At 42.9% G+C, this 10,704-nt stretch overlaps 1 protein-coding gene across 3 annotated transcripts in view; it reads left to right on the top strand.

Moving 5' to 3' along the window:
• Nucleotides 1–180: 180 nt before the first annotated feature.
• Nucleotides 181–10,704, top strand: part of PRORP (protein only RNase P catalytic subunit) — a 115,550-nt gene continuing 105,026 nt past the window's right edge. Inside the window, exons 1-4 of one of the 3 annotated variants that reach the window (XM_056133803.1) lie at nucleotides 181–218; nucleotides 556–2,001; nucleotides 5,894–5,941; nucleotides 6,556–6,688. In XM_056133803.1, coding sequence (XP_055989778.1) covers nucleotides 1,016–2,001; nucleotides 5,894–5,941; nucleotides 6,556–6,688 — 1,167 coding nt within the window. In that variant the 5' untranslated portion in view covers nucleotides 181–218; nucleotides 556–1,015. Of the gene's footprint in view, nucleotides 259–555; nucleotides 2,002–5,893; nucleotides 5,942–6,555; nucleotides 6,689–10,704 lie in introns of all 3 variants that reach the window. The other 2 variants (XM_056133802.1, XM_056133804.1) reach the window with 2 other exon arrangements.

Genomic DNA, 10,704 nt, shown 5'->3' with positions numbered 1-10,704 from the left:
ATGTGGCTATTTGGAGTCGTTAAGGGCAGGAGGCGCTTTAGGCAGCTTCAGCTATCCACAGTTTGCCTCCAAAAGTTTCAGAGTTGCCTTTTCTCGAGTCGATGGGGGGGGGTCCGTAAAACATCTGCTTCCGGTTCAGGCTCACGATGCGGTGCATTGTGGACTCTGTAGTTTCCTCCGCGTTTATGGTGCATTGAGTGCGAGTGCGGCGTGAGCTGGTAAATGGTGTGAACTTCGTTTGTGTTCGGGTCGTGCATAGTAGGTCGTGCCCTTGTTCGATCTCCCTTAGCCGAGGGGGCTCCAGTGAATCCCCGCCCCAGCCTCTTCTTACGAGTTCGGCGGTCTTAAGCAGAGTTGATCTGCGGGGCTGGGGCCACCGGACTTGGCTTTTCGCTGTTCTCCCGGGTTATGGTGGTTCTGGAGTTGGGGGCGCCGGATCGCAGTGTTTCTCCGTACTCCTTCTCGTCTTCAGCAAGGCTCCCGTTGGATTCTGCCCCTTTTTGAGGACTGCTGTGATCGAATAAATTTTAAGCGTTCCTTATGCTTTTCCCGCAGGTTCGCAGATTGGAATCTTAACAAGCACCAGAAAATTTCTTCCGTGACCCTTGGTTCTCGGGCTTGTGACCGAGATTGGATGTATCAGAGTGCTTTTTAAGGAATTTTCCAGACTTTGTTGCTATTAAGTAGGCCCAAAAGCTGAACCTTGATTTGTGAGAAACTGCAAATCAACCTTTTTTTTAAAGTTGTCCCAGAACTTTTCCGTACCTTCACCCTCCGCCCCTTAATTACACTCAAGAAGAAGGGGCTTGTCGCCGAAAGACCGTTCCTGATAACGCGCTTCCTTGCATAAGGCCAACTCAGATTCCACGCCCGGCATCATGTATGGACCCCCCCATCTTCACCAGGAGTGATCCCTGAATGCAGAGAAAAGTGTAAGCCCTAAGCTTCGCCGGGTCGGGCTCCAAGTAAGCCGGAGTTTCTGGAACATCTCTACCTGGTGCTGATTCACTGCATCATGAATTTCTATTTCACTAGCATTCGCAGCTTTCCTAAGCTCTGGACAAGTTGCCAATACCTAGGACTAGGGCCAGGACAATCTTCTCTCACTCATTTGGAACATTGTTGTGGCCTCAAGAACCAAAAGAAGTGGTTTTCTTGTAAAACAGTTTCTCCACAAAATACCAAAGCAAATAATCTGCTGATTGCCAAGGCCAGATATCGCAGGAAAGGAGATGAGGACAACAATAAGCAAGTGCCTTCTGAGTCTCCTCATTTTTTTGCAGCTGGATCTGCTAAGAAGAGATCACAGAATAGTCATCCAAATAAAGAGCAGGTCTTGCCACCTTCAAGGAAATCTTTTCAGGTCCCAACAGAACCTCTGACTTCAGAGCAGTGGTCTAAACTTAAGGCAGATTTTAAAGGAAAAGCTAACTTTGAAAATTGGATCATTTCACAAATGGTCCGCGCTCACAGCTCTGTGGATGTGGCCAAGTCTCTGCTGGCTTGGGTAGCTGCAAAGAACAGTGGTATTGTAGGCTATGATTTACTGGTCAAGTATTTGTGTCTCTGTGTCTTTCATAAGCAGACATCAGAAGTCATTGACGTCTATGAAATCATGAAAGCCCGATACAAGAGCTTAGAATCGGGAGCCAATACTCTTCTCATCCGAGGCTTAATTCATTCGGACAGATGGAGAGAGGCAGTGCTATTGCTAGAGAACATCAAAAAAGTCATGGTGCCTTCAAAAAGCAATTATAATGAGTGTATCCAGGGAGCACTCCTTCATCAAGATGCAAACTTAGCTTGGAGTTTGTATCAAGAATTGTTAGATTATGAACTTATTCCTCTGTTGGATACTTTTAAAGCCTTCTTCGATTTTGGAAGAGGCATGAATGATGATCAATATGCAAGGAAGCTACAAGATATTCTCTTATATCTAAGAAATAATCGACTATACCCTGGGGAATCACTTGCACACAGTATAAAAACATGGTTTGAGAGGTAATTTTTATTTTTCTTTATATGTATGTTATTTTTATTATTATTATTATTATTATTATTAGCTTTTTGGGTCACACCTGCCAATGCTCAGGGGTTACTCCTGGCTCTGCACTCAGGAATTACTCCAGACAGTGCTTGGATGTTGGGGATTGAACCTGGGTTGGCTGCATGCAAGGCAAACACCCCACCCACTGTAGTATCACACTTCCCCCTATATGTATGTTTTAATATCTCTCATGCCTAGGCTCTGACAGATAATAATGGGTAAAGTTTCACCTCTACCTTGCATGTAACTCATCCTACTCCATCCCTGGCACCATGTGGTCCATTGAGCATCATTGGGCAAACCTTGGAGTTTCCTGAGCACACTGGACAGTTCTAGACAGTCCTGGACCCACGGCAGTGCATTCTGCATCCCTGGGCCCTGTTTGTGGGAGGCACCCTGCCATCCTGAGCACTGTTTGGGAGCCCTCTCAACCTCCAAAATCTGTTTCTAAAAGTAATTTTATTTCCCTGTTAGTTGCTGAGAATTAATTTATTTTGATACTAGTTTCTCTCTTAGTAAGATTTATTTCCTCTTTAAATTTTCTTCTGTAAGAGTAGCATGAACAAGTTATGCTAATAGCGCTGTCTTCCCGTTGTTTATCGATTTGCTCGAGCAGACCTAGTAATGTCTCCATTTTGAGAGACTTGTTGTTACTGTGCTTGGCGTATTGAATACATCACGGGTAGCTTGCCTTGCTTTGCCGTGAAGGCTGATACTCTTGCTAGCTTCCTGGGCACTCCGAGAGGGGCAGAGGAATCGAACCCGGCTTGACTGGGCTGGCTGTGCGCAAGGCAAATGCCCTACCACTGTGCTATTGCTCCAGCCCTTATGCTAATACTCTTCCATAAAAGGAAAAAAATTTTTCATTACCTAGAAGGGAAATTAAAGAGCTTTGGAAGGAAACAAATGAGGAAACATAGATAGTTTAGTTTACTTTCTGGTGCTTGATCCTAGTAGAATGTGAGAACTTTTCTGTGTTTTTCATGGCACGTTCACAGCAAGGAAACTGACCCAGACTTTGGGTCATATTCTTATTAAGGTTTTCATATACTCTTTCTGCTGGAGCGATAGCACAGCGGGTAGGGCATTCGCCTTACAAGCGGCCAACATGGCCGACCCGAGTTCGATTCCTCCGCCCCTCTCGGAGAGCCCGGCAAGCTACCGAGAGTATTCGATATGCCAGACACAGTAACAACAAAGTCTCCAATGGAGACGTTACTGGGCCCGCTCGAGCAAATCGACGATCAACGGGAGGGCCTTTACCTTTACCTTTATACTCTTTCTACTCAGTTATAAAGCGTGCATATATATTCTATTTAATCTCTGCTTTTTATTTCAGATTGGACAGTTAGAGGGGATCCTGCTCAACCTTGATATGCGAACATTAGAAAATATTCTTTCAGTTCATTTTTGGCTTTTCTATTATTTGATTCTAGGTTCTGTTATTTGCTCCCCCCCCCCCCCCCGTTATTCATGTGACTGTGCACTTTTTATATTTATTTGTTCACCCCTGGTTTTCTCAGGTTGTTCCTGAAAATTCACTCCTCTGTATTTTTTTCTTGCTTTTCTACTAGATAGCAGAATTTGGGAGTAACTGTCATGCTTAACTAGCTAATGAACAAATGTTAAATGAATACCAGTGGAGGAGCCAAATTATGAACATTGTGTGAGCGTGGGGTTTCCAAACAGTGATTAGGGGACCCAGGGATGACTCCTAGTGATACTCAGCAAATTGATGGGGAAGTTCAATGCTAGGGCCTGAGAATAAAGAGCACTTTGGGCCTTAAGGGATTCAGGGACCAGCAGAGCCACACTGGCATTGAGGTAAGGGGTCAGACATATGGTATCATTGTATCATTGTCATCCCATCGTTCGTCAATTTACTCTAGCGGGTGCCAATAATGTCTCTTCCTTCCAGACTGAGATTTTAGCAGCCTCTCCTTACTCGTCTTTCTCAATGATTGGAGGCTCTTTCAGGGTCAGGGGAATGAGACCTGTTGTAGTTACTGTTTTTGGCATATCAAATAAACCATGGGGAACTTGCCAGGCTCTGCCCATGTGGGCAGGATACTCAGGATACTCTTGGTAGCTTGCGGGGCTCTCCAAGATATATATATATATATATATATATATATATATATATATATATATATAAAGGCTGGAGCAATAGCACAGCGGTGGGGCGTTTGCCTTGCACGCAGCCAACATGGCCGACTTGAGTTCGATTCCTCCGTCCCTCTCGGAGAGCCCGGCAAGCTACCAAGAGTATCTCGCCCGCACGGCAGAGCCTGGCAAGCTCCCCCTGATATACTCAATATGCCAAGCACAGTAACAACAAGTCTCATGATGGAGATGTTACTGGGCCTGCTCGAGCAAATCGATGAACAGCGGGAGGACCGTGATACCGTGATATATATATATATGTATATATATATTCTCTATGATTTTGCTGCCTGCTATCTAAACCCCATCAAATATGGTGTGGTAGAAAATGGGTAGGAAGTGTCTTATGATGTGTTGTGCGGCTGCAAAGTGGCTGCGCGGTCCGGAAAGCGACCTGGAGTAGGGAGGCCATTGGATATTGGAGGTTGGGTAGTGGAGGTCGGCTGCCAGGGCTGGTACCGGATTTCAAATCTGGGTCTCAGTGCCAACAAAGCATTTACCCCTGGCCACTGAATTACCTTCTCAGCCCCCTGAAAGCCTTTTCGTGTCCAGGATTTGGGATTTTATTCTGTTATCAAGAGCCAGTCTTCTGCCTGGAGTTTTAGAAAGCTTGCAGCTGAGACAAAAGGCGCTTGAATCCCCTGCACCGCATATGGCCCCTGGTGCACTGCCAGAAGCCCTAAGCACTACCAGGTGTGAACTTAAAACAAACTCAGCAACAAGAATAGAAATTTACTGCCAAAGCAATGAGGAAAGATTGATGAGAGGTTAAGATTAGAAACTGGGAGAGTTATTTAGAGACAGCTGTGGGTTTGAATGAGAACTGATAAAATCTTGAATTAAGGGCTTAAAAGAGATAGGAGGTGACTGCTAACCCTGCATATGGTCCCAGGAGCACCGACAGGGGTTTCTTCTGAGCCCAGAGCCCAGAATAGCCCCAGGATACAACCAGTCTTGGCTTAATAAAAAAAAATCTTGAATTAAGAACTGGTGATATAAAGAATGCAGTGGAATCAATAACTCTGTGTGTGTGTGTATAAAACATAAGTAAAAGGAAAAGTACTCATTGAATGATAAATCAATAAGTTTCGAATGCCTTACCTGTGAATGTTTGTGACATGTATTACGATGTTATATCTGATAGGTAAGTGAATTTGCTGAGAGGAGAGAGGTGGACTAAATGCATGCTTTGTAGGAGGCCTGGGTTCATCCCTGGGTTCCATCCTTGGCACTTTATTGTCTGTAGTGCTCTAGTGCTGGGAGTTGCCCCTGAGCACTGCTGTGTGGCCCCAAAATAAACAAAATAGTGGTATGGGATGGTTGTATAGGGAAGGAGAGAAGTTGAAGTAGGAAGAACTATGTGGCAATTTTATGGAGAAAGTTAGAGTTGAAATTGATTTGCAGCTGGGTTACAGATGTCTGTTTAAGGCCCTGTAAAGTTGGATACCAGCTGGATGAGGGTTAGGTGACAGGAGGGAACCTGAAGGCATGAAGAAGGTCCAGCCTGGCAGAGCAGCTGTGAGTGAGCCCTTCCTCAGTTTGGCAGCCCCTCTTCTAAACCATTCAGGAAAAATCTGGAACTCTTAAGCCTCTTACTTGCAGAGTATCTAAATACAGTGACTGTCTTAAGAACTCAGCAGAAATCTGATCTTCTGATGACTTGTTCCATTATCTTTTTTGTAGCGTTCCTGGAGAACAATGGCAGGGACAATTCACTACAATTCAGAAAAGGTAAAGGCTAATTTTAGTTTTAATTTGTTTGATTCAGCTACTGTTGTTGTTGTTGCTAAATGATTTTTAAATCAAGAAAGAAAAAAAATGGCATGCTTTGTGTTTGGAGAAGTAAACATGTCTATGTGTGTGCTTAAGTGCCATGGGCAGCGTCCTAGAGTTTAGGGGTCCTGTTGTATTTTAGGAACAACTTTAAAGTTTTCATTTGAATATGCAGCTGGCTATTCTGTGTTATGTTTGTTTTGTCTTTGGGCCACACCCAGTGGTAGTCAGGGGTTAACTCCTGGTTCTGCACCAAGAATCACTCCTGGCAATGCTGGGAACCCTGTGAGATGCTGGGCATAGAACCTGGGTTGATGGCATGCAAGGCGAGCACCCTACTCACTGTACTGTCTCCCTGGCCCCTGGCTATCTTTTTGAGTTTTCTAAAATACTAATGTGTCATATTATCATGTTTATGAAAAAAAATCAGTTGCATGACATGCTCAAAAGTGTTCTGATGCACTTTTATTTAACATTACCTTTTAACTTATCTATGTCCTAGAATTACTCATTTTAGAAAAAAAAATTTTTTTTTCCTCCAAAGACACTAATATCATCAGTTGTATTTGCAGTGGTCAGTGCTTGAACTGTGGAAAAACCATAGAGTCTAGTCAGCTGAGTTCAGAGGACTATGACTATCTCCAGGGGAAAATCATGAAGGATGTGATCGATGGAGGTGACCAGTACAAAAAGACAACACCTCAGGTAAGTCCAGAATACCCTCACTGCGTTTTTGGGTTTCTTGTCAGGAGCAGAGACCAGTGATTTTTTTTTTCTGTAAAATGCTAGATAGTTAGGGGCTGGAGCAATAGCACAGTGGGTAGGGCGTTTGCCTTGCACGTGGCCAACCCGGGTTTGATTCCCAGCACCCCATATGGTCCCCTGAGCACTGCTAGGAGTAATTCCTGAGTGCAGAGCCAGGAGTAACCCCTATGTATCGCCAGGTGTGACTCAAAAAGAAAAAAAATAATAATAAGCTAGATAGTTAATATTTTATGTTTTATGAGCTATAGAATCTCAGTTGTAACTTTTCTGCTCTTTAGTGAAAAGAATAGCAGAAAGAACATGACTTTCAGTAAAACTGGGTTCCTTAAAACAATCTGTAGACAAGGTTTGGGCTTCTGAACATAGTTGCCAACCCTTACTTTGGAATTTTATAAAATAATTGGGTTAGTGGGCCAGAGAGATATTATGTGAGTAAGGTGTTACTTTGTATACAGCCATTCTGGGTTCAGCCCCGAGCTCCACATGTGGTCCACAAACCCTGCTCGAGCCAGTAATAAGCTCTGAAGACAGCTGAATGTTGCCCAAGTCCTCTCCCACCTCTTCTCTCCCGTGTATATAAAGAAACTAAACTATCATTCAATCATCTGAAGTCATTCATATTTCATCTGGTCAGAAATGCTCTTAAACTAAAAGATACTTGCTTATTTTTCTCTGAGCGCTTCCAGAAAGAGTGTTATAAAACAATTTTTATTTTATTTTTGTCCCGAAATAGCATTATAGTTTCTCACAACTCTAGTCAAAAGAGCATAAGGATACCTTGAAAAATGTATTTCCAGGAATAGTCTAATAAAGAACCAAGAGTAGTTTGCATGTATTATTGTCAGGAAAGATTGGAGCAAGATGATGATTTGTATTTGTTTCCTACTCAAAAGTCTATTGCAGTCTCATTTATCTCTAGCAGTAGTTCTCCAGAACAGAAGTTTCAGCATCTCTGAGCCCTGCATTGGCCTCACCCAGCAGTCAATTGTAGGTTTTGGTGGGGATGCAGGGGAAGGAGGGTTTTAGATCGGAAGACTCTTCAGTTTTGGGAGTCAGACCCATGCCTCTTGCTTGCAAAGCGTAGCCTCAACTCCTCTTGCTGTCTCTCTGTCTTAGCAGTCTTTGTTTAAAAGGACCCCATCAGTTGATTCTGATTCATGTTGAAGTTTGAGAATTATTGCTCTGTGTTAGGTTGCAGTTAGTATATAGATTGATAAAAATAATTATGTGCTTTAAAAAAAAGAAAAATTTATTTCCAAGTGCTTATGGTATTAGATTCTTCTTCTATAATAAATAGCTTAATTTTTGAAATCTATAGTGCTTTATGCTAGTTTACTAAAACAAATGAAGGAGAAACATTCTTTCTTTCCTAGGGGAAAGCTTCCATCTTTTCATGAAATGCTCTTTTCTTCTCATATTCACTTAGAATTGTCTGAAATTGTCTAGATCATATATAGAGACTTTTAACACTCTGAATAAAGTAAGAATTTGGCTCTTAAACCATTACATATCCCTGGATGGAAGTCAGTAGCCTTGCATGTGTGAGGTTATGGGTACAATCCGTGGCTCTTCAAAACAACAAAACAAAAAAATTATCTGCAGTTTATGCTGACTTTAATGATAAAAATGACAGTTAACATTTATTAAAGACACCAAGTATCTTATAAACCTAACCCGATTTGTCACTTAACCCTTCCAACTGCCCTATTAGATAGCCCATTTTATTTTACAGAGAGAGTTGAGTGAGACTTTGGGAGAGTAGATTTTCCCAATTCCTGCAAGGTGTCTAATTTCACTCCAAAACTTTGCTTTTATTCTCTATTGCTTCTCTTGAAAGTAAAAAGTTATGGTAGAAATCCATTCTTCCATTGATGCCTCATAGCCAACTGTTGGCAGCAGCTTTAATGCCTCTGGGATTTTTGCCAGTTAAAATAGGTTTAGACAAATTTTCTTATCTCTCAACAAACATCTCTTGAGCATTTCTGAAATAGGTTTTAGTATGGAGACAACATTATGTGAGTCATGTTATGTGTCTTATCATTTCTATTTTAGGCTAATTAATATTCTTCCTACCCTTTTTTTTTATGCCTTTTGGGTCACTCCTGGCCATGCTTAGGGGTTACTCCTGGCTCTGTACTCAGGAATTGTTCCTGACAGTGCTTGAGGAACATATGGGATGCCAGGGATAGAACCTGGGTTGGCCACATGCATGGCAAACACCTTACTTGCTGTACTGTCTCTCTGACTCCCCCCCATCAATTTTTTATTTAATAAAATTTCTATCTAGGCAAAAAAAAAGAGTAGAGATGATACCTACATACTTTTCATCTAGAACTGAGGATCCCAAACATACTTGGCCGTACTACTTCTTTTTTCTTTCCAGAATAAAATAAAATCATGCAGCACCACCCCCTCTGTAAATATTCATTTTTAAAACAAACAAACAGAAAGTACTCCCCATTTGTACCCGAGGTTACTATTGTTCCCACTTTGGATCATTCTAGTGTGCCTCAACTTTTTTTTTTTTTTTGGAAGGAAAATATTATTTATTTTTTTTTTTAATTTATTTATTTATTGAATCACTGTGGGAAAGGTTACAAAGCTTTCAGGTTTAGGTCTCAGTCATGCAAATATCAAACACATTTCCCTTTACCAATACTTATTTTTTACCATGAAGAACCCCAATAAGACCCCACCCCCCACCCCTCCCAGTCCCTGTGAGGCAGATGAATTCTAGTTAACACTCTATCTGCTTTGATTAGATTCATTGTTTCATTAAAAGATTCACCACTATTATTTAGAGTTTACCCCCCCACCCCAAATCAGACATGCTGAAAAAGCATTGTGAAGTGATTTGCTTTCTACAGCTGGGTTCAAGAATTAAATGTTGGTTTTGGATTTCTGCTATTTTACTTATTGACCCTGGAAGTATTTCTACTGAAAGTCAGATAGTTAAGAAATTGGTTTCTGTGCTCTGGAGTCGTGGCCTTGCTGGAGAGCCGCTCGTGGGGGGCAACTGGTGGCCTCGGTAGGGCGTGAAGGGCGGACCGAAACGCCCCCCTTCCCATGAGGTTTTAGTCGCCCCCACACCCCCGGCTCATACTTGCTGTCCACAAGGCTCCCATGCAGCCGCCATCTTTCTTTCCAGAGAGGAGAGGGCGACTGGGGCAGCACCCTTTCCCCTCCGGACAGACATGATGGCCTGGATTAACGCATAGTCCTTTCACTTTTCTGCTCCAAGCTGCCGGGTTCTGCATTAAGTCCTTGTGCTTCTGGGGCCGTGGCTATGCTGGAGAGCCGCTCGCGGGGGGGCAACTGGTGACCTTGGTAGGGCATGAAGGATGGACCGGAACGCCCCCCCTTCCCATGAGGTTTTAGTCGCCCCCACACCCCCGGCTCATACCTGCTGTCCACAAGGCTCCCATGTGGCCGCCATCTTTCTTTCCAGAGGGAGGAGGGTGGAAGGGAGCAACACCCTTTCCCCTCCGTGTGCCTCAACTTTTACCAGTGATATCAGCCACTTTGGGAAGAACTAATCTAGTCTAACAGTTGTTAATATTTTGGGTAGCCTGGGGATCCACACCAGTCTGCATTAGGCCTTCATCCTGGTGAGGCTCAGGGAATTATATATGGTGCCAGGGATCACACCTGGGTCAGCTGTGTGCAAGGCCCTACCTTCTTTACTATTGCTCTGGTCCCCAAGATGGAAACTTAAAGTACAGTGCACACTTTTCTTTTATCTAATGAGGAACATCAAACAATCTTACAAATCTCTTTGTACCCTAATATTTAGCAATGAATATAGGGATGTCTAATGATCAGAACTAAGATTTTTGAAAACATAAATATAAACTTTACACTTAGCTCTGCTATTTAAAAAAAAAACCTGACTTGGCAAAGTCTCTTAACCTTTCTGAGGTCTCACAGGAAAAGAGGTGGCACCTTCCTTGCAGAAC

Source organism: Sorex fumeus, unplaced genomic scaffold, assembly GCF_029834395.1.
Source record: "Sorex fumeus unplaced genomic scaffold, SorFum_2.1 ptg000098l, whole genome shotgun sequence".
NCBI lineage: Eukaryota > Metazoa > Chordata > Mammalia > Eulipotyphla > Soricidae > Sorex > Sorex fumeus.
This window is presented reverse-complemented; position numbering and strand designations above follow the sequence as displayed.